Source organism: Mya arenaria, chromosome 3 (genome assembly GCF_026914265.1).
Source record: "Mya arenaria isolate MELC-2E11 chromosome 3, ASM2691426v1".
NCBI lineage: Eukaryota > Metazoa > Mollusca > Bivalvia > Myida > Myidae > Mya > Mya arenaria.
The window spans coordinates 1497424-1521536 of NC_069124.1; the positions used below are offsets into that span (position 1 = coordinate 1497424).

Sequence of the window (24113 nt, forward strand, 5' to 3'; positions counted from 1 at the left end):
CCTTAATTGGTCAAGGACGACCGAAAGTAAATAAGGAGTAATATGCTTTGTAATACTAGTATATATATATATTATGTTGGTTGTTTTCTTTATGTAGTTTCCGTCCCTAATAAGCTCTGCGGAACGCATCAGCGATTAGATAAAACTAGGGATGCAAACGAATGGCAAAATTGATATTCGAATATTCGGTAATTCTTTCGATCGAATATTCGAATATTCGATTACCGAAATACGTATTTTAGAAGATGTATTAAATATTATTATTATTCGCTAAAGCAATAGCCGGGGCGTTTTTTACCCTACTTAATCGTACCCAGTACGCGCAACGGACCCTGATTTCCCCAAATGAGCCTTTGAAATTCTCCATTTTCAGGAAGAAAAAGGCAAAACATTATAAACAACAAATTGAATAATTCAATTCCGCTGCCTTTTGTAAACAATGTGAAATTAGATGGATTCCTAGTCAAACAGTGTTTTGCGCCTATGGAGGGTCTTTCCGTAGGATAATCAGCCTCGTTCTGAGATTGACCTCTAAATTGACTAAATAAAGATATGGAAACCCCAAACCAACTCGGTTCTAGTAAAATAATTAAACGAAAACATAAGTGTATTGGACTCAGCTATTGTACAACAAGAGAGGAAATATATCCTAAAATCCATTTCAAAGCACGAAAATTGTATCGAAACATGGAAACAGTTTATTCAAAAAGCACATATATGCAACAACATCTTTGTAGCACATGGCATTCATATCATCACTTCCATTTGCGCTTTGTTGTACAGTAGTTGCAGCCAAGACAATACATTGGTGTTAAAGCCGATCCCTAGCTAGTTGTTGTAAAAGTAGGGGGACCTTTTATAGTACCCGGCGTTATGTACCTAAATGACACATGACGCGTGTCTAGTCATCACATTCACACCTCTGGCATAAGGGGCCAATCGTTGTAAAAACAAGACAAACGAACTTTATAAACAACATCAGCGTTGTAGGCAAAATGTGTTTTATTCTCTTTATTGAACTTTTTTCGAATATTCGAATACCGATTTTGACATTCGAATACCAAACGTTTGATCGAATATTCGAATATTCGTTTGCATCCCTAGATAAAACATTATCACATATTTGAGACCAACATAGTGTCATATAATATGTATTCTTACAACATTATGATGTCTTATTTATTCGGGCGATTTTACGCATTTTATATGGTTTCAAATTTACCCCAAATATTTGAAAAATGCCGATACTGTTTCGCAATACACTATATGAAATGACATGTGCAATTATATGTGTTAAATTCTGAAATACGATCTAAGGTACCTATGAGGGATATGTTCAACTGACGGCTATATTCATTGTCAGTAATTTTGAATTATCAAAGTATTACCTTATATGTCGAGTCATGTTTGAAAGTGTAGCACGTGCTAGTTGTCTTCACATTGCACCATGATATGTAACTTAATGTGACAATAAAACATGCGAGAACATAATTGACATCTTTAATGAAATTCGATGTCGCTGGTACGCATGTGTGAAATTCTATCAGAAGATAAAATTATTGGGCATAATTGGGCATATCGCATAAGATCCATCTTCTCACATTCATTTTTCACAACGCACGTTTTTTTTTAAAAAAACCCACACATTATCGTGACAATAACAACGATCGAAGTATGAAGGCGGGTACTGTTACCTGTATACAGTGCAATAATATACTACGATATGAATGTCGTACATATAAAACACAAGAGACCTCCAAAAATAATAAATATTTAATATCAAGTATTCTGATTAAAACAGAAGAGAAATGCAATAATAATATATAACAATAAATAACAGTATTGCACATAAACATCTAGGCAAATTCTCTGCACAAAAATAAACATGAGTTTTTAACTTTCCTGAGAATCTTATGTCGATTCTGTGTCTTTCTTTCTAAACATAGACTTGATTGTCTTCAGGAAACTTGGCGTCCGTCTCCTCTTGGGCGACACGGCCACCGTCATAGCTGATGAGAAAATCTCCTTTATCCCCACCCCTTCAAGGGCAGAGCACTCCAGGTATTGTTTCGCCCCACTTTTTCGAGCAAGAGATTTTGCCTTTCCATTTGGCACACACTGTACTTTGGTCTCATGTGCATTGTTACTAAGTTCTGATGAGGTCATTGACGTCTGCGTTGAAAAGGAGCTCGTGCAGTGAACAGACGATAATTTGGGGTCTGATTTTGATACTCTATGGTCACATTGTGTTCCTACTAATATGAATGGCGTGTCGGGGCGGTACTGTCGAAGTTCTGGGATCCATTTTGTTTTAATGTTTTGGAAGGAATCTTCGTCCGCTACCGAAAAGCAGACTATAAATACATCCGTGTCGTAATATGAGAGCGTTCGCAGGCGGTCGTAGGTTTCCTTGAAAACAAAAGAGAAAATAAAATAATCTTCAATTTTATATATACAATACAACATGGTCATTTTTTACAATAATTTTATGTTAAATTTGCCTCAAAGGTCACTTTATGTACAACTTAACGCCAAATAAACACAGACGACTTCATTGCCAGTCACAGTTTGTATGTGAATTTTAATATCATCATTTTGATTCATCATCGACTAACCCACAAATTGTCGAAACATGATAGTTTTGTATACAGACGACGATACTGCATTTGTCACAAAAGTGATAAAAAAGAAGTTCTGGAATGCAGATTATTATAATTACAAAAACTGTTTCCATCATTTATCATTCCGGTGATTAAACTTTAGACTAGGGTCTTGTGGCTTTAGAAAAGTGGGTGTAGCTATTCAAATGTCAAGATAAATATCAAGTACTTTTAAGGCGCATAGAAATATAGATCAGTTATGTTAATATGAATATCATATGCACTTTAGGTTGCGAATTTACTCCCTAGCATTCCTTTGATGCAAAACCAATTAAACAGTCGCATTTACTAAATGATGCGCAAATAAGATCGCCAACGCCCATGCTTGCAACCGTAGCAATGTACGTTATGATTTTAAAAGCAAAATGTTCACCGACTTGATATTTCGGAAATATAGATAACAACTAATTACCTGTCCGGCGGTGTCAATAATGCTCATGGTGTAGTTTTTCTCCCTCACTTTCATGTCCACTGGAAAACAAACATGTATAGTTTGTAGATACTTTATGCATGGCGCATATGTATTTGTTTGCTAACATTATTTTAATGGACCTTAAAACATGCGTACTGTTCTATTATGAAATCATTTGTAAGCACATGTTCAACCTAGTTCGACTATTATGACATAAGCCTTGTTTGGCGAGATTTACCCTCGGGTACAAATGTTGGGGTTATAATTGCCATGTTAGTTTTAAATGCAAAATTGTCAAGTATATCAGTCTGCCTTCCTCTTAGGTTGCCATGGGTTCGATCACTGGAAGAGACACATTCTCATGGCCTCGTATAACGAATATCAGTACCGGTCCGAACGTCGGGATATGGCTGTTCATAATAGTATACTTGTGTTTTTCAAGGATAGGTTCAAACAGTAATTAGTAAAAACTATCTATTATCTACCATACATCTAGCCGTGTCAAAGCTGGGTGTCGCTCAAATAGAAAATTCAAAGATATGCCCGTACCTGTGTAGCAGTCAAAGCATGTGGGGATGTAGTCCATCATAATTCCGCCGGTGGTGTAGGAGAGCAGCATGCTGGTCTTCCCGACGGCGCCGTCCCCGACGATGACACACTTTACCTCCCTCTCCTTCCGCTTTGCACTTAGCAGATCCGGCATTCCCATTTTGGATGCTGGTGTGTGGGTTTGTCTGTAGGAGATGGGAGATACTTTTGTTAAAACTTACGATCGTATGGTTATGTAATAAGAAATCTTACTGGTATATATTAATAATCCGTACGGCCGGTAAGGCGGGTAAGCTTGATATGGTACAAATGTCGCACATTTTATTTAAGTTCAATCGCAAAAAACCCACTCAGGAATCGAATTTGTTAAATTAAGTTATTAAGATTTAGTTTCATTTATGGCTGCATTTATTTCTATAAAAGTAAAACAAACGGTCCTAACATTAAACATTAACACATTTTAATCCAACTTACGAAGCATTATCCATCTGCATGAAAAATATCTACAATATGCGCGGTATTAACTTAATTTAAACTTGTCCACAACTATGATGAATTTAAAAACAGATGTTTAATTAAGCTGCGCGCTAATTACCTATTTCCGGGTTTGAGTGTTTTGTTCTTGGCCTAACTAAAATCAGTACTATACCACTGTATTCGAGGTTTATGGTGCGATTCGCTTAAGCATAATAACAGCTGGTGAATACCATCTACCTATATATAGGTAGGTACAGGAAGTTAAAAATAGCTCATGTCTGAGTTAGTCGATAAGTAAAATTAGATATTATGATTATGGAACCATTGATTAATTCAATAATAAAATCAATAAGGATATATACAGTATAGCTATATTTAGATCGCATATGGCTGAAAGTTTAAATATCGTCACCCAAAATGAGAAAACAACTAACAAAATGAAACACATTTTGAAGTTATCTATCACATCATTTCAATGATTTGAGGTTTAAAGTGTTTCTTTCCGGACCATGTTATTAAAGAGTGCAGGAGATCAAGGATGTTGGATAAATATCGGTTCTAAGTTAGTTCAACACATTCAACTCATACATTCAATGTTCAACCTCTAATCACTATATAAATAATTTCCTTAAACAATAATTAATTAAAAATATTGAAAAAGAACTACACATGTATTAAAAAAGAAAGTTTACTTTAATCGCTCGTATGACAGGCAACTTCATGAAGTGCCATTCACGGTCCCTGGTTTGGCGGTTCTGTTTCATTATCTGACACCACAAGTTACCATACAAGCTATGAGCCCATCCCTGGGTCCAAGTTACCGTACAAGCAATGAGCCCATCCCTGGGTCCAAGTTACCATACAAGCTATGAGCCCATCCCTGGGTCCAAGTTACCATACAAGCAATGAGCCCATCCATGGGTCCAAGTTACCATACAAGCAATGAGCCCATCCCTGGGTCCAAGTAACCATACAAGCAATGGGCCCATCCCTGGGTCCAAGTTACCATACAAGCAATGGGCCCATCCCTGGGTCCAGGTAACCATACAAGCAATGAGCCCATCCATGGGTCCAAGTTACCATACAATCTATGAGCCCATCCCTGGGTCCAAATTACCATACAAGCTATGAGCCCATCCCTGGGTCCAAGTGACCATACAAGCAATGGGCCCATCCCTGGGTCCAAATTACCATACAAGCAATGAGCCCATCCCTGGGTCCAAGTGACCATTCAAGCAATGAGCCCATCCCTGGGTCCAAGTTACCATACAAGCAATGAGCACATCCCTGGGTCCAATTTACCATACAAGCTATGAGCCCATCCCTGGGTCCAAGTAACAATACAAGCTATGAGCCCATTCATGGGTCCAAGTGACCATACAAGCTATGAGCCCATCTCTGGGTCCAAGTGACCATACAAGCTATGAGCCCATTCCTGGGTCCAATTTACCATGCAAGCTATGAGCCCATCCCTGGGTCCAAGTTACTTTACAAGCAATGAGCCCATCCCTGGGTCCAAGTAACAATACAATCTATGAGCCCATCCCTGGGTCCAAGTTACCATACAAGCTATGAGCCCATCCCTGGGTCCAAGTTACCATACAAGCAATGGGCCCATCCCATACAAGCAATGAGCACATCCCTGGGTCCAATTTACCATACAAGCTATGAGCCCATCCCTGGGTTCAAGTTACCATACAAGCTATGAGCACATCCCTGGGTCCAAGTGACCATACAAGCTATGAGCCCATTCCTGGGTCCAAGTTACCATACAAGCAATGAGCACATCCCTGGGTCCAAGTTACCATACAAGCAATGAGCCCATCCCTGGGTCCAAGTTACCATACAAGCAATGAGCCCATCCCTGGGTCCAAGTGACCATACAAGCTATGAGCCCATTCCTGGGTCCAAGTTACCATACAAGCAATGAGCCCATCCCTGGGTCCAAGTTACCATACAAGCAATGGGCCCATCCCATGCAAGCTATGAGCCCATCCATGGGTCCAAGTTACCATACAAGCAATGAGCCCATCCCTGGGCCCAAGTGACCATACAAGCTATGAGCCCATTCATGGGTCCAAGTGACCATACAAGCTATGAGCCCATCTCTGGGTCCAAGTGACCATACAAGTTATGAGCCCATCCCTGGGTCCAATTTACCATGCAAGCTATGAGCCCATCCCTGGGTCCAAGTTACTTTACAAGCAATGAGCCCATCCCTGGGTCCAAGTAACAATACAATCTATGAGCCCATCCCTGGGTCCAAGTTACCATACAAGCTATGAGCCCATCCCTGGGTCCAAGTTACCATACAAGCAATGGGCCCATCCCATACAAGCAATGAGCCCATCCCTGGGTCCAATTTACCATACAAGCTATGAGCCCATCCCTGGGTTCAAGTTACCATACAAGCTATGAGCACATCCCTGGGTCCAAGTGACCATACAAGCTATGAGCCCATACCTGGGTCCAAGTTACCATACAAGCAATGAGCCCATCCCTGGGTCCAAGTTACCATACAAGCAATGAGCCCATCCCTGGGTCCAAGTTACCATACAAGCTATGAGCCCATTCCTGGGTCCATGTTACCATACAAGCAATGAGCCCATCCCTGGGTCCAAGTTACCATACAAGCAATGGGCCCATCCCATACAAGCTATGAGCCCATCCCTGGGTCCAAGTTACCATACAAGCAATGAGCCCATCCCTGGGCCCAAGTGACCATACAAGCTATGAGCCCATCCCTGTGTCCAAGTTATAAAACAAGCAATGAGCCCAGGGATGGGTCCAAGTTACCATACAAGCTATGAGCCCATCCCTGGGTCCAAGTTACCATACAAGCAATGGGCCCATCCCATACAAGCTATGAGCACATCCCTGGGTCCAAGTTACCATACAAGCAATGAGCCCATCCCTGGGTCCAAGCTACCATACAAGCTATGAGCCCATTCCTGGGTCAGGTTACCATACAAGCAATGAGCCCATCCCTGGGTCCAAGTGACCATACAAGCTATGAGCCCATTCCTGGGTCCAAGTTACCATACAAGCAATGAGCCCATCCCTGGGTCCAAGTGACCATTCAAGCAATGAGCCCATCCCTGGGTCCAAGTTACCATACAAGCAATGAGCACATCCCTGGGTCCAATTTACCATACAAGCTATGAGCCCATCCCTGGGTCCAAGTAACAATACAAGCTATGAGCCCATTCATGGGTCCAAGTGACCATACAAGCTATGAGCCCATCTCTGGGTCCAAGTGACCATACAAGTTATGAGCCCATCCCTGGGTCCAAGTTACCATGCAAGCTATGAGCCCATCCCTGGGTCCAAGTTACTTTACAAGCAATGAGCCCATCCCTGGGTCCAAGTAACAATACAATCTATGAGCCCATCCCTGGGTCCAAGTTACCATACAAGCTATGAGCCCATCCCTGGGTCCAAGTTACCATACAAGCAATGGGCCCATCCCATACAAGCAATGAGCACATCCCTGGGTCCAATTTACCATACAAGCTATGAGCCCATCCCTGGGTTCAAGTTACCATACAAGCTATGAGCACATCCCTGGGTCCAAGTGACCATACAAGCTATGAGCCCATTCCTGGGTCCAAGTTACCATACAAGCAATGAGCCCATCCCTGGGTCCAAGTTACCATACAAGCAATGAGCCCATCCCTGGGTCCAAGTTACCATACAAGCTATGAGCCCATTCCTGGGCCCAAGTTACGATACAAGCAATGAGCCCATCCCTGGGTCCAAGTTACCATACAAGCAATGGGCCCATCCCATACAAGCTATGAGCCCATCCCTGGGTCCAAGTTACCATACAAGCAATGAGCCCATCCCTGGGCCCAAGTGACCATACAAGCTATGAGCCCATCCCTGTGTCCAAGTTATAAAACAAGCAATGAGCCCAGGGATGGGTCCAAGTTACCATACAAGCTATGAGCCCATTCCTGGGTCCAAGTTACCATACAAGCAATGGGCCCATCCCATACAAGCTATGAGCACATCCCTGGGTCCAAGTTACCATACAAGCAATGAGCCCATCCCTGGGTCCAAGTTACCATACAAGCTATGAGCCCATTCCTGGGTCAGGTTACCATACAAGCAATGAGCCCATCCTTGGATCCAAGTGACCATACAAGCTATGAGCCCATTCCTGGGTCCAAGTTACCATACAAGCAATGAGCCCATCCCTGGGTCCAAGTTACCATACAAGCAATGGGCCCATCCCATGCAAGCTATGAGCCCATCCCTGGGTCCAAGTTACCATACAAGCAATGAGCCCATCCCTGGGCCCAAGTGACCATACAACCTATGAGCCCATCCCTGTGTCAAGTTATAATACAAGCAATGAGCCCAGGGATGGGTCCAAGTTACTACACAAGCAATGAACCCAGGGGTGGGTCAAAGTTACTACACAAGCAATAATCTAGGGCTGGGTCCAAGATACAACAAAAGCAATGAGTCTAGGTGTGGGTCAAAGTTATTGTTGAATCAATGAGCCAAGGGGTGGTTCAAAGTTACTGTACAGACAATGATTCTAGTGGTGGGTCAAACTTACCGCTCAAGCACTGAGCCAAGGGGTGGGTGAAAGTCACTGTTCAAGAAATGAGCCTAGGGGAGGGTCAAAGTTACTGTACAAGCAATGAGCCTAGGGGAGGGTCAAAGTTACTGTACAAGCAATGAGTCTAGGGGTGGGTCAAAGTTACTGTACAAGCAATGAGCCTAGGGTGGGTCAAAGTTACTGTACAAGCAATGAGTCTAGGGGAGGGTCAAAGTTACTGTACAAGCAATGAGCCAAGGGGTGGGTCAAAGTTACTGTACAAGCAATGAGTCTAGGGTTGGGTCAAAGTTACTGTACAAGCAATGAGTCTAGGGGTGGGTCAAAGTTACTGTACAAGCAATGAGCCAAGGGGTGGTCAAAGTTACTGTACAAGCAATGAGTCTAGGGGTGGGTCAAAGTTATTGTACAAGCAATAAGTCTAGGGGTGGGTCAAAGTTACTGTACAAGCAATGAGTCTAGGGGAGGGTCAAAGTTACTGTACAAGCAATGAGCCTAGGGGTGGGTCAAAGTTACTGTACAAGCAATGAGTCTAGGGGTGGGTCAAAGTTACTGTACAAGCAATGAGCCTAGGTGTGGGTCAAAGTTACTGTACAAGCAATGAGCCTAGGGGTGGGTCAAAGTTACTGTACAAGCAATGAGCCTAGGTGTGGGTCAAAGTTACTGTACAAGCAATGAGCCTAGGGGTGGGTCAAAGTTACTGTACAAGCAATGAGTCTAGGTGTGGGTCAAAGTTACTGTACAAGCAATGAGTCTAGGGTGGGTCAAAGTTACTGTACAAGCTATGAGCCCAGGGGTGGGTCAAAGTTCCTTTACAAGCAATGAGTCTAGGGGTGGGTCAAAGTTACTGTACAAGCAATGAGTCTAGGGGTGGGTCAAAGTTACTGTACAAGCAATGAGTCTAGGGGTGGGTCAAAGTTGCTGTACAAGCAATGTGTCTAGGGGTGGGTCAAAGTTACTGTACAAGCAATGAGTCTAGCTAGGGGTGGGTCAAAGTTACTGTACAAGCTACGAGCCCAGGGGTGGGTCAAAGTTACTGTACAAGCAATGCGTCTAGGGGTGGGTCAAAGTTACTGTACAAGCTTTGAGCCCAGGGGAGGGTCAAAGTTACTGTACAAGCAATGAGTCTAGGTGTGGGTCAAAGTTACTGTACAAGCAATGAGTCTAGGGTGGGTCAAAGTTACTGTACAAGCTATGAACCTAGGGGTGGGTCAAAGTTCCTTTACAAGCAATGAGTCTAGGGGTGGGTCAAAGTTACTGTACAAGCAATGAGTCTAGGGTTGGGTCAAAGTTACTGTACAAGCAATGAGTCTAGGGGTGGGTCAAAGTTGCTGTACAAGCAATGTGTCTAGGGGTGGGTCAAAGTTACTGTACAAGCTATGAGTCTAGGGCTGGGTCAAAGTTTCTGTACAAGCTATGAGTCTAGGGCTGGGTCAAAGTTACTGTACAAGCAATGAGTCTAGGGTGGGTCAAAGTTACTGTACAAGCTATGAACCTAGGGGTGGGTCAAAGTTCCTTTACAAGCAATGAGTCTAGGGGTGGGTCAAAGTTACTGTACAAGCAATGAGTCTAGGGGTGGGTCAAAGTTACTGTACAAGCAATGAGTCTAGGGGTGGGTCAAAGTTACTGTACAAGCAATGTGTCTAGGGGTGGGTCAAAGTTACTGTACAAGCTATGAGTCTAGGGCTGGGTCAAAGTTTCTGTACAAGCTATGAGTCTAGGGCTGGGTCAAAGTTTCTGTACAAGCAATGAGCCTAGGTGTGGGCCAGTTACTATACAAACAATGAGCCCAGGGGTGGGTCAACGTTACTGTACAAGCAATGAGTCTAGGGCTGGGTCCAAGATACTACACAAGCAATGAGTCTCAGGGTGGGTCAAAGTTACTATACAAGCAATTAGCCAAGGAGAGGGTCAAAATTTCTGTACAAGCAATGAGCCCAAGGCTGGGTCCAAGATACTGTACAAGCTATGAGCCCAGGGATGGGTCAAAGTTACTGTACAAGCAATGGGTCTAGGGGTGGGTCAAAGTTACTGTACAAGCTATGAGCCTAGGGATGGGTCAAAGTTACTGTACAAGCTATGAGCCTAGGGTGGGTCAAAGTAACTGTACAAGCAATGAGTCCAGGGGTGGGTCAAAGTTACTGTACAAGCAATGAGCCCAGGGATGGGTCAAAGTTACTGTACAAGCAATGAGCCCAGGGGTGGGTGAAAGTCACTGTACAAGCTATGAGTCTAGGGGTGGGTCAAAGTTATTGTACAAGCAATGAGCCCAGGGGTGGGTGAAAGTCACTGTACAAGCTATGACCCTAGGGGTAGGTCAAAGTTACTGTACAAGCAATGAGTCTAGGGGTGGGTCAAAGTTACTGTACAAGCAATGAGCCCAGGGATGGGTCAAAGTTACTTTACAAGCTATGAGCCTAGGGGAGGGTCAAAGTTACTGTACAAGTTATGAGCCCAGGGGTGGGTCAAAGTTACTGTACAAGCAATGAGTCTAGGGGTGGGCAAAGTTACTATACAAGCAATGGGTCTAGGGGTGGGTCAGAGTTAATGTACAAGCTATGAGCCTAGGGGTGGGTCAAAGTTACTGTACAAGCTATAAGCCCAGGGGTGGGTCAAAGTTACTGTACAAGCAATTAGTCTAGGGCTGGGTCAGAGTAATTGTACAAGCTATGAGCCTAAGGGTGGGTCAAAGTTACTGTACAAGCTATTAGCCCAAGGAAGGGTCAAAGTTACTGTACAAGCAATGATTCTAGGGCTGGGTACAAGATACCATACAAGCTATGAGTCTAGCAGTAAGTCCAAAGGGTTGTCAAAAGTTACTATACAAGCAATGAGGCATTGGATAAGTCCAAGTTACTAAACAAAAAACGAAACCAGGTTTGGGTGCAATTACTATTGAGGCAATGAGTCCACTTTTGAGCCCAGTGGCATAATTTGGACAATATTGGTAAAGGACCATCAAACGAGGCTACATACCAACTATCAATGGTCTGCCCATAACAGTTACAGAGAACAGCCCCGTCCCGTCAGCCAAGTTTTTAATGAACCAGCATGGCTTGAAGAATTTTGATCAAGGACCCCCTTAGAAACATTTCTATGAAATTATTATGAAATCTGGCCAATTGTTTCTGAGGAGAATTTTTGTTAGTGTTTCCTACATGGAACCATTTAATTTCTAAGTAATCTGGAAGCATTCTTATTCAACAGCGGTTTGACAAAAAAATGTAGCTTCATTGCTCTTGTGTACGAGAATGTCTTAAAGACCATCCAATGGGGTGAAATTTGGTTGCAATTGGCCCAATTGTCTAAGAGGAGATGTTGTTTGAAGGAAAATGTTGACACAGACGATGGATGACAGACAGTCCCATATCACAAGACCTCATCATTGAGCACTTTGTGCTCATGTGAGCTAAAAATGTAAGCATTTGGTTGTTTTTTTTGCCATTGCAACCAGAGACTTACATGGCGCAAAATAAGTTCACCATATGATTCTTTAAAGATGATCACATAAATATATCACTTTTGTAAGCATTGATAAAATTGGCTAAAGCGGTTTCGGAAAAGAAGTCATTAATCACAATCATTGGTTAGGGAATATGGAGGACCAACAATGGATATAGGGCGATCACAATAGCACAATCATTGGTTAGGGGATATGGAGGACGAACAATGGACATAGGGCGATCACAATAGCATAATCATTGGTTAGGGAATATGGAGGACACACAAGGGACATAGGGTGGCCACAATAAGACAATCATTGGTTTGGGAATATGGAGGACGAACAAGGGACATAGGGCGATCACAATAGCACAATCATTGGTTAGGGAATATGGAGGACGAACAAGGGACGTAGGGCGATCACAATAGCACAATTATTGGTTAGGGAATATGGAGGACGAACAATGGACATAGGGCAGCCACAATGAGACAATCATTGGTTAGGGGATATGGAGGACGAACAATGGACATAGGGCGATCACAATAGCACTAGAGTACTAAAGTGAGAAAATACCAGTACATATCATATTTTTTTTATTTAAAAATAACATGAATAAAAACTTTACAATGACACAAAGAACAGAGAGTAAAACATTGTTATAGATTAAAAAGAACTTGATTACTGTTCAGCATAAATTTGCACTAATTCAACCCCATCATTTGAAGTTTACAAAGATTACAGATCAAGATATCAATCATACATTCCGCCATTTTTGAATTTTGAACTTATTGTTAAACAAGTATCCTTCATTTAATGAAATTCACATTCGTAAAATCATGTCATGTATTATGAACAACCCAATGACCTCTTCTTCTTTTCATTTCAGGATCCAATATCACAAAAATACTTCCAAAATCCAAGATTCAAAATTTTAGGTTTTGATATATTCAGAAGCACATTCTTTACCAAAAGAATAAAATGTTTAATCACATTTAAAGATCTTATGTAGATATCACACAATAAGTTTTGCTATATATGATTGTATTAAAAAAAAAAAAGATTTTATTTTAATTCCTGTTTCATGATATACAATATTTAAATTAAATCATTGAAGTATTTTAGTAACACTGCAGATAGCAACAAAGGTACTCAATAGTATGATCATGTAGTGCATATATATATACCAGTATATATATACCACATTATCATACTATCTGGTTTATTTGTTTATCATATATAATGTTATCTTACTTGCATTGTTGTCTTAAAGTCAGGGAAATACATATGATTGCCCTACTCTGTTCGATCAAAAATACATAGAATAATGCTTAAGAGTTAGAAGCGTGTATCTTGATGGAAAATTTATTTGTAATTTAAAATATCATTTTACCTGAAAAGTCAAGAAATAATGCAACTGTGTAGATGATTAGACAGAAATAAACTAGAAAATTATCATGGACTCGGACAGAAAGGATCTTTTCTATTTAACTTGTTCATTGAATATAATAAAGCTTTCAAAGAGGGATTTGCAGTTTGCGACTATATATATATATATATATATATATATATATATATATATATATAGAATGAACACACAAGATATTCTCTGTAACATGAGAAAAATATTTTTAGATTGTTGAAAGTGTTCATTCCTGTCTTTAAGTGTATGAATCTCAAAAAAGTCATGAACTTAAATAGTCTATATAAATGCTGAATATAGAGGAAAAGCTGGAACAATATTCATGTAATTTCTTTCTTCATAAAAACATATCTTAACATCAAAATACATGATTTCACAGGTTTAAATGAATATATCATTTTTCAAACACTCTTTGTTTGATAAACAAAACAAATGTTATCATTGATATCTTGATACAGAAAATACACATGTAAAAATATGATTAAAAAATATTTCACCATATAACCTGACCAAATATATCCTCTTCCATATAGTCAATACCTTAAAATTAAAACTTTCCTTTAAAAGCAACCATCCCATATCAGCAGAACATTTATAAAATGATCAACAACCAACAATAACATTATCAACAAAGTAAGGTAGATGTGTGTAGCCGTGCTCCAAACCAATGAAACAGTACAGTGTGTAGAAGTACATATAACTCATTGAATTTCACCCTGTGAAAGTCTGGAAATTTCACTCGGCAGAACAATCCAATTTCACCCAGCAGAAGTCTGCAATTTCACTGAGTTGAAGACTTTTATTTCAATTGGCAGAAGTCTTGAATTTACCCAGTGAATGTCCGGAAGTTCATCAGCCGAAGTGCGCAATTTCAACTAGCAAAGTCCACAATTATTAGTGTTTTCTTCCCTATCACGACAAGTGGCAGCTTCTCTTGTCCGTTGCCTGGGTGACTGGTCTCTACAATGGAAAACACAGTTGCTGGATTGTGTGATACACATCTTGACTTGAAGCAGGAATAATCTGGGATGGGGATTGATGAAGGGCTGGGCTGACAACACACTAGGAAATAATGATAACTTCCTCCTGTTTAAGGAAATATAAAAAATATATGAAAGAAAAGTGGTACTTCTTCACAGAAGGAAATATGAGTTAAGTTTTTGTTTTCATTTGGACATAGTTCATATTATAACAAAGGACAAAGATATTTTACAAGGCGTCGATTCTTCCAAGAGAGTAAGCATCTACATATTAATTGCAAATGCATGTCAACACCTTTTGATACAATGTGATAAACATATTAAATAGTGATTTCATTTTCATTGTAAAGTTGCAATTCACTTCAACTAGGATCATACAACCTTATCCCAATCTACAGTTTACCAATGGTATTGTGTGTATCCCATCAAATCCCAATCTACAGTTTACCAATGGTATTGTGTGTATCCCATCAAATCATGTAGCAAGAGCAATGAGAATTGCTACACATGTCACATGTGCATATTATCATTGCGAACATGTGTACCAAGTTTCATGTATATTGTTTATATTTTCAGAGAAATTGCCAACAGTTATGATTTTGCAAAACACCAACACCTAAACTACAGCAACCACCCACACTATCCACAACATGGCTAGGGCAATACAACTCAATATTGTTGTTTAACATATGGCCGTACCTGAGTGTTATTTCTTTGTCTGCGTGCCTCTTCCTCACTGGCGGCCAGCGCCTGCGCAAGTAAACGGTCCTCCTCCTCCTGGCTTATCCTGTATCAAAATGGTGAACCTTTTAATGTCAAACATTTTAACAGATTCCCAGTTTACATTGTCTTATTTTGGTATTAATGGCATACCTTTTAATGCTTTGGCATCAATTCTAATTTACATTTTTGCCAAATACTTTGATGATTACAGTTCAAAATTAAATTCTATACAGTGCAGTCAGAACCAAACAGACAAGCAGGCGTTTGAAATGCGGCAACATACCCTTCGCCTTGGTTGGTGTTGGCTGGTTGCTGGGTCTCGGACAAGGACTGTTGTATTGCACGGGCCATCAACTCTTCCTCTGACTGAAAATAAGTATAAATTGGAATCTAAAATGTGATTCGAAGGTGACTTTTTAATCAGTTAAAAGAAAGATAACTTGTAGAACTGTGCAGAAAACAACATCTGACACAAGTATTGGTAACTGCGACAACCACCCTTGATTTGAAATTATACTGTATTTTACACAAGCACTTCAGCGCAAGTATGTAATATCAATCAGAAAGGTCCTGGGCGCAGTAACTGTTTTAAACCATGTTGTCAATGTTCAATAATGCATAAAAGTTAATAGTGATGTTATTAATTTTCAGGATAGTTATAGCACTGTAAAGCTCTGCCTACTTGTTACCGCTCTAATTTGGGGGCCAATGTAAAGGCAAAATCAAAGAAAACACTCCAATATGGTAGAAGAGAAACAAGAGCGCAATGCTCATCTGTTCTTTAAAGTCATACACGACATAGCTAAACACAATAAAAACAAGAGTAAAGGCCTATGGGTTATGCTACACATGTGATTATTTTCACAGGTAATATGTATAAAAAGTTTCATGAGAAATGAATATCTTGAATGGTTATTAACTTACAGCCAAGTTTAAGCTTTTGCATAAATTTTCAACTAACAAGGGGCATAACTTAACAATAATGGAAGCCAGAGTAAAAGGCTTTGCTACACATGTGCACTTTATCACTAAAACATGTGCCCAAAGTTCCATGTAAATATCTTGAAGGATATTAAGTTTGGGTCAAGTTTAGTCTAACTATAAATGGACATAACTGACAAAATTTAAAGCCAGAGATATGGGCCTAGCTGTACATATAGGTTTCTGGCAACATGTGTTCCATGTTTTATTCATTATCTGGAATGGTTTTTGAGTTATAGCCAAGCTGAAAGTTTTTGCACCACCCGCCGATACCAAAGACATCAAGGTTATGACAAAAATACTTTCACCATACAACAGATGAGCTCATCAAACAGCCTTGTACACTTTGCCCTTTTAATATTTTTTATGTTCAGATTAGATCCCTTGTCTAGATTAGATCTCTACCAAAGACAACTCATGCAAAATGTACTAGATTATGCATTTCTGTCCAGCTAATCAGCCTTCAAACTAAATTCCATCACAAGACAGCAAAAACCCATAAAAAAAGGCAAAATAATCAATCAGCTTCCATGGCCGTATGACTCTAACTCAGCTGTATACATTAAGTACCCACCAGCCCAGCCTGTGCGGCCCTGAGTTGCTTCTCTGCCTGAGTCTGAGATCTCTGCACGTCTTGTCTCTGCTGCTGTTGTTGTTGGCGTATTCTCTCTTCTCTTTGTCTGAAAATAAATGAAACTTGTTATGCAAGGGATCTGCATCTGTCAACTTGTTGTCTTAAATCCAAATTGACAAAATTCTTTTTGAACAATATTTCTTTATAAAATGAAAGACCAACATCAGAGGAACCATCAAATAGCCATATTAGGTAAACCATTATTTGGTTTATTAAATTTATTTTATTATTCATTTTCATCATCACATATCTTTAAAAAATAATAACGGCGCTATTTTCAGTAAAACATACCGGTAAGTACATTATACCACACCATGCAAATTTCCAACATCACCCATACCTGTTAAGTTCGGAGCCCAGTCCCCGAGTGAGGTTGTTTTGTGCCCGATTCTGAGGGGCCTGGTTGTTGGCCTTGGTCTTACTGGAGCCTGAGGAGGTAGGCTTGGAGCGGAACAGGGCCGCCATTCTAGAAAAGTTCATATCAAATATCAATAAAGGTTTACACATGTAGTATAGCATAAGCCTACATTTTTAGCTGAACATTTTAGCTGAAGCTGTAGATTAAATAGGTAACTGTATCCTTTCTAAATTTTGCATGTGTTCCCTGTAAAATCTAGATAGGCTCCAATTTGATTGTTTTAACATCCATTTTGCAAAATGTTCATGCTTCAGAATGTCATTGTAGTTTATTAGTTTAAAGTGCAATGAATTATAAATGTTATTTATACGACTCATGCTATTGTTATTTTAATTTATTTCACATTTATGTACACATATATGCTCTACTATTTAATAACCTTTGCCATTTCCCATTTCAATAAAATTTGTCAAAACAAATATGGTGGCTGCTGATATTGAAATTTTTTCACTGCATCTCATCTATGGTATTAGAGGTTTAAAGGTTTTTTCCCCGATTTTACTCATATTTTTGTGCTTGCATCCTATTTATGTGAGCGTCTTATATACAGTAATTTACAGTAACTGTGAAGCACTTACCCAGTGTTGGACATGGACCTGCCAGTGTTTTCAAATCCCTCACACTGATGGTCATCCTCAAATCTGTGGCGTAGACAGTAGTTCTGCTGGCACTTGTCACACTTGACCGGTATCATCTCTTTCACCTTACACCCCTTCATTGAGCACTTGTTCGTGTAAACCTGAGGTAGGACAAGGTAAAGTTTATTTTGCATTTCCAAGACAACAGGTAAGGCAAGATTCTATTATATTTTGTTTCTCAGACTGGTATTGTCCACAGGAGGAATGGAAATAAATATCAATTTTGAATTAGAGCAAGTTAACTTCATGGTTCATAACTCTGTTATTTGAATTTTATTTCAAGTTCTATAAATCTTTTAAGTTTATTGAAAATGTTGACCCGAATGCCAAAAAACATTTAAAAATTAAAGTAATCAAACTGTACCCCTAGTATTGCAGCCATGTTGGGCATAAAAAGATGGCAAGATTTTTGTTCAAATTGGAAATTTATTCTTTTCATCCTAAAATGCAAACCAGTTGCTCTCCTGAATTACTAAACTAGAGTACCATAATCATATGTCCACCATGGCTGTTTTCCCAGTTGATCAAGGGACATAACTTTTTTTTTTTTTCTTGACATGATTTAAAAACAACAACAGATGAACAGGACTTTTTCCACACATCTACCTGTGACCCTGCTCACCCATACCTTTCTTCTTTCCTTGGCGGGGTCTGACTGGCAGTCACTGTCAATGTGTCTCCCTACCACCACATCTGGCACCTCCCCTTTCTTCAGCGGGATTGGCTTGTTGCATAGTGGACACACAGGCACCTGGTTGTCCTGGTTACAACAAATGGTGATCAAGTTAGAACAATGTCCATTTCCATGCAGTCATATTAAATTATATTCTGACTGGAAGAGAGAATGAGTGGGCTTATTTCATAGTAAATTTTGAGAATCACATTTATAAGTAAGTTTTCTTTTTAAAATGTGTTTCTACAGAAATCTTTCAGTACAAATTTTCCTTTTAATAAGTATTTATTTTATTTAAATCCTTATTTGAATTTCCTAAAAAATAACCTTAAATAACTAATATAACTAATAAGGATTTTAAGTTTTTGAACTGTTGAGGTAGAATAATGAAAAAAACAGTCTGTGCTTTCAACTTACACACTATAACCTTATTCATGGTCACAGCATAACTTTTTTATGTGGACACACTTGTGTAGAAAGGGAAGAATTTCACACACTGGGAGTCTCTTAATTAAACAAATGAAGTTTGTCAAATAACATATTTATATAATTCTTTGGGGCTTTATAAAGCATTTCTAATTAAGTTAATGGAACTTGCCATTACATGATTTCCCCAAGCTGTTTCTACATGTAACCTATTTATAGCGACCATAATCCCCAACAGTCATGTAATTAATATTTAAGCTGATGTCCATGAACAGCTGCTGGTCGTTCTTCTTTGGGTTTATCTGGATAACCATACAGTTTATATAAACTTGTTTAAAATGTATCACACAGCCTTATCATGTTATCTATACAAACAACAGAGTGATCATACAAGAGTACTCATTCTAAAAATAAAAAAAATATATATAAAGGACAATATTTGTTTTCAGGTTTAGATAGCAAAACATTAAACTGAGCACCAAAAGTTATATTTCATGAGTGCTCACAAGCAACTGACACCACGCTGATAGCGATAAGGCTACGCCTACAGTGTCACATGACTCTTAAGTAAGAGCCCTCCGACCATAGCAGAAGAAGACAATTATAATACAAAAGTTATACTTGATAATCAGATATAAAAGCATGGAACTCGGCAAAACATAGCAATAAAAGTATTACATTATATTATTTCATCAAAATTAATTGAATGCAATGTTTGATTCAGGTAGAAAAGATTTAATGTCAAAACTTTAAAATAATTTATTTCTAAATAACATTGGAATACTGTTTCAGCACAAGTCTCTTTTTAAAGGAAAAGGGAAACAAAACGTGTATTAATTGTCTTTACGACATTTGTTTATATCAAATGTCAAAACTCAAATGGATTTTCTTGTTTTGCTTCCTTTCTCTATTAAGAATCACCTGTTTTTTTTACAGAAGTTTGATGAATTATTAGTATTAATATCAGTTTCAGTTTCCGTTTGATGGCAATATCAGCAAAAAGTACATGCTTTTGGCCAAAATTTTAATCAAATTTCACAAATATCCATATTAAATAAAATGCCAAACTGTTCTAACGAGCAAGAAAGAAGTTAGAAATGATCATAGTCATTATCACAAGTGTATACTTAGATAGTGTAAAAATAAAAAAATTGCATGATGTATTATATACTAATACTGATTACATATAATAATATTTCCAATTTAAAGACAAATGGAAAATATACATATATAATGTATGGTTAAATAAAAGATTAATACATTTTAAGGGTTGAAAAAGTCTACTTAAAGAAAGGTAACATTGTTATCAAACAAGTACAATAAAATACAATGCATAATTTGAGCAGCTTTAAGGGAAAATGTCAGTATTTCGGTTTTTGTTTGTCAATCATTGTGCCCCAGTTAGCACCATGTTGTCAGCAATATCTGAACAATTTAATAAAATATGTATGGACCAAAATGCCAGCTGATTTGACCGGAAAACATCAAAATCAAAAGGTGTCGTCTACTGGTCATGCCCAACCTCCATGTCAAGTTAGACTCTCATGCAGACATTATCAAGTTATCAATCGAAAAAAAAATAACGTTCACGGTTATATAAACCTTTTAACCTTATAGTGACCTGAATCATTAGGGGCCATCTACTGGTCACACCTAACCTCCATGTCAAGTTTAAGAAACATAGGTCTAAGCCTGAAACCTGAAAATCAATAGGAGTCATCCACTGATCTTGCTAAACCTAAATCAGGTTTGAGGATCTTACATGTAGGTATTGCTGGCATTGTTGAGTTATCTCTCAGACAAGCTTTTTGCATTCCAGGTCAATATGTCTACTTGTCAAACCTCCAAGTCAAGTTTGAGAACCATAGGTCAAGGCACTGTCAAGTTATCACTCGTTCAAACTTTGGTCTTAATACCAACTTACTGAAATACTGACTGATCGACCAACATGTGCAAAGCAATGTCCTTTTAGGCATATAATAAAAAACCTATTTCTATGCAAGATCATAATATAGTACTGTACACCTTGTACACCAAAGTAAATATTTTTCTCAAGGCTTTGCCACATGTGAAATATAGCTTTTGTGCTCACTAAGTGAAATATATATGATCTTACACTGAAAAAAACAATTACACCTTGTACATTTTTATTCAAGAAAATAAAAACATTTTAATTTGACAAAAACACTTTGAACTGCTATTAAAAAATAACCATTATTGTAGAATCAATAAGTAGGAATTCATTCATGGTAAATATACCTTTTTGTATGATTCTGGGCAGGAATGGGTCGCATAGTGGATGTGGTCATTGCTGAAAAAAGATGGGTAGTAAACTTTCACATGAACATGGTATAATAGCTGGACAATAAACAGACACATGAACATGGTATAATAGTACCAGGAATCAGAATATGGAACCGTTCATTTGACCTTTTTTTATTGTAGACATTTTAATTATTTTAACTTACATATATATTATAATTTATGTAACTACAGTTGAACACCACTATTCCAAACACATTTTATCTGAAATTATCGCTATTTCAAAATTATTTTTTCGGTCCCGATTTTACTACTTTGTTTCATTAAATTTTTGGTCTTTAATCCGAAATTGCTTGTCCAAAATAATCGCTATTCCGAAGAAAAAATTACGGTCCCGATTTGGTATTTCACACCTATTTATCAATCCTTATATCAAACTCGATCATGTCATAGTTTTTCACACCATACTGCGAATGCATTCAGGCATTGGCTTGAGGTGACAATGGAGCACAATTAGCGCTTGTTAAAGAATGGCATTGAGCACGCGTATGTTACAAACATCGATGTCAGAAAATGAGCGATTCATTTGGGTGACGTGGTGTGTATATAACTGCTTGTTAACACAATCTGAATATCATTCGAAAATGTCTATCTTATCAGATTCCATCGCCGCATTGCTCACTTGACCCGTTACCGAACAATCCGAATCCGGTAACCAACCCACGAGGATATCTGGATCGGTAATAAAAGGGAAGGGTGCTAAACGGCGCCACAATTGGAAAAGCTACTAGGAGAAGTATGACGCAATAAAAGAAGTGGAGGGTGGAATGAAACCTAAATAAAAAAATCGCCGAAGCATATGGCATACTGATGAGCACACTTTCCACATGGCTTGTCAATTATTAAACACTAAATCAACAAATATTTTTGTATACAAAAGATAACTCAAACCGAGTGTATCATATTGGTAACATGTAACCAACATTGCAATCTTCACGACTTAGTATTTCACGCCATCTATAATTCGCGAACGCTGTCATTTGCGCAAAATTGTTTATCCAAACACCGCTTTATTGAAGTAATTTGTTGGGTCCCTACGATTTCGTATTAACGGTGTTCAAATGTTTATGAATGTAAATTCTTGTATTTAACACAAACAAAACTTACCAGAATATCATGGAGCAGGCATCACACTTCATAGGAAGGAAATCTGAAATGTAAATCATATAGCTTATAAACAAGTTAAACAATTGCCATGGTACAAAATATCTATAACAAAATCATACATTGCGTAATAATTTCACTTTGTTAGCATAGACATATTATCTAAGCTAATGTATTGTTACGTTATATTCACTTCCATATTGTTTACCAATGCTTTATCAAACTTTATAGTCTGTTGTAACAAATGTTCCCATGGCAAATAAAGGTAATTGTTGTTATTGTTGGCGTTGTATTTGCTGAATTTTTCAGGTGAAACAAAGCTGCAATAATGAGCATTCAAGGATACTTTCTTTATAATGCACCAGTCAATTGTAACCACGGCCCCCCCCCCAGGTCTGGGGAATAGCGGGGACTTTGACTTCCGGTCCAGCCAAACCCGGGTAAAATCCACGCTATGCGACGAACAGATAGTAAAATCCCCGCCAAATGCCCCCGCACCCATGGGACCTTAGGTTAGGCCTATTCCCCGCTATATTTTTGCGAACACAAAACCACCATAATCACCCGGCACTGCGGGGCCACCTGGAAGGTAAAAACACGGCCCATTTCCCGGGCTATCCCTGGTATACCCCCGGACCTGTGGGGGGGCCGTGGTTACAATTGACTGGTGCATTATAAAGAAAGTATTTAGCTTTGCAGCTTTGTTTCACCTGTTTGTAAGGCTGACGTTCGAAACACGAACTCGAATTCACTTTATTTCCTGACAGTGAAAATAGCTCATAGAATTTTTATCACTGTTAATCAAGTAAGGCAAAAGTCCCACTTATATAGAATAATCTAATTCAAAAATGAGAACAGAATCCAGTACTGTACAATATTTGATACAAAAATATCAACAACAAAAAGTCAATGAACAGATAAAAAACAATTACAAAATTAAGACAATCTCACCAAGTTGTTTACAGTCTTTTTGATGGCAATGTGTTCCTAGGTGAGGCAACTCCATTTTCTTTTCTTTTAGATGGATATTTTACTGTTTTCTCCTCTGACTCTTGTTTTCGCCAAAATCACGGAATGACTTGCCAGATTGGAAGTTCTAGTTCTATTTATAGGTTAGTTTAATTCTATTTATGGAACTTAGCCTCGTTGTGAAATAGAATATTCACGAAAAATATTTAGCAAAACGTTATGTTCTAAAACGGGTATTAAAACCGCTGTCCGGCAAGTCGGGGGGGGGGGGTGTGTGTGTGTGTATATATATATTGTATTTTGCACGGTTAGCTCAGTCGGTTCAGTGATACGGGTTCGATTCCCGGGCGGACCAGGTCACTTCTGTTGTGATTGGTTATGAAATCCTTTCTACGACCATTCCCATCGAGCCGTGTTTAAAATGTTGACATGTTATTTGTAAGAGTCACCAGTGAAAACCCCCGTATGTAATACATGTGTTAGGGAAAATTCAAGGACTTCATTCATAGAGTTCTCAAATTGAATAAATGAGATCTGGGACATGTAATCTTACTCCCAGATGAGAAGTACAGTACGTGTTTACTTTCTTTAAAAGGCATTTATACACAACAAAGGCACCATTTTACGAAACGGTAACTTTGTATGATTTGTTCTCAAGTAAAAAGACTTAATTACTAAACAGGGTTTTGAATCCCGTATCTTTCGCCCCCGCAGTCGA

The 24113-nt window shown here is 38.8% G+C and overlaps 2 protein-coding genes across 4 annotated transcripts; both read right to left on the reverse strand.

Annotated features, from left to right (window-relative positions):
- Positions 1–1757: 1757 nt before the first annotated feature.
- LOC128228518 (cell division control protein 42 homolog) lies at positions 1758–4295 on the reverse strand. Of its 2 annotated transcripts, none has more exons than XM_052939867.1 (4): positions 4217–4295; positions 3622–3806; positions 3073–3131; positions 1758–2409 (listed from the first exon to the last, which is right to left on the reverse strand). In XM_052939867.1, the coding sequence occupies exons 2-4, from the start codon at positions 3779–3781 to the stop codon at positions 1912–1914; spliced, it is 717 nt and encodes a 238-aa protein (XP_052795827.1). In that variant the 5' UTR covers positions 3782–3806; positions 4217–4295; the 3' UTR covers positions 1758–1911. The 2 variants fall into 2 exon arrangements, with proteins under 2 accessions (XP_052795827.1, XP_052795826.1); XM_052939866.1 differs by lacking the exon at positions 4217–4295 and adding an exon at positions 4096–4201.
- An 8388-nt stretch (positions 4296–12683) lies between these two features.
- Positions 12684–23520, reverse strand: LOC128229330 (AN1-type zinc finger protein 2A-like). 2 transcript variants are annotated; one of them, XM_052941197.1, is made up of 10 exons: positions 23378–23520; positions 22430–22472; positions 21260–21311; positions 18530–18661; positions 17842–18002; positions 17186–17311; positions 16786–16891; positions 15514–15596; positions 15207–15294; positions 12684–14487 (listed from the first exon to the last, which is right to left on the reverse strand). In XM_052941197.1, exons 1-10 carry the CDS (start codon positions 23430–23432, stop codon positions 14440–14442), a joined length of 894 nt encoding a protein of 297 aa, XP_052797157.1. In that variant the 5' UTR covers positions 23433–23520; the 3' UTR covers positions 12684–14439. The 2 variants fall into 2 exon arrangements, with proteins under 2 accessions (XP_052797157.1, XP_052797158.1); XM_052941198.1 differs by having other exon boundaries at positions 14478–14613.
- Positions 23521–24113: the final 593 nt, after the last annotated feature.

Coding starts and splice junctions, on each gene's coding strand:
- LOC128228518 (XM_052939866.1), bottom strand. CDS start 4,115: ATGCAGATGGATAATGCTTC. Junction 3,807..4,095: donor ATGCAGATGGATAATGCTTC/GTAAGTTGGATT, acceptor CATCTCCTACAG/ACAAACCCACACACCAGCAT. Junction 2,410..3,072: donor TTATTGACACCGCCGGACAG/GTAATTAGTTGT, acceptor TTTGTTTTCAAG/GAAACCTACGACCGCCTGCG.
- LOC128229330 (XM_052941197.1), bottom strand. CDS start 23,432: ATGGAGTTGCCTCACCTAGGAACACATTGCCATCAAAAAGACTGTAAA. Junction 18,662..21,259: donor GCCCAGAATCATACAAAAAG/GTATATTTACCA, acceptor TGTTGTAACCAG/GACAACCAGGTGCCTGTGTG. Junction 18,003..18,529: donor CCGCCAAGGAAAGAAGAAAG/GTATGGGTGAGC, acceptor GTCCTACCTCAG/GTTTACACGAACAAGTGCTC.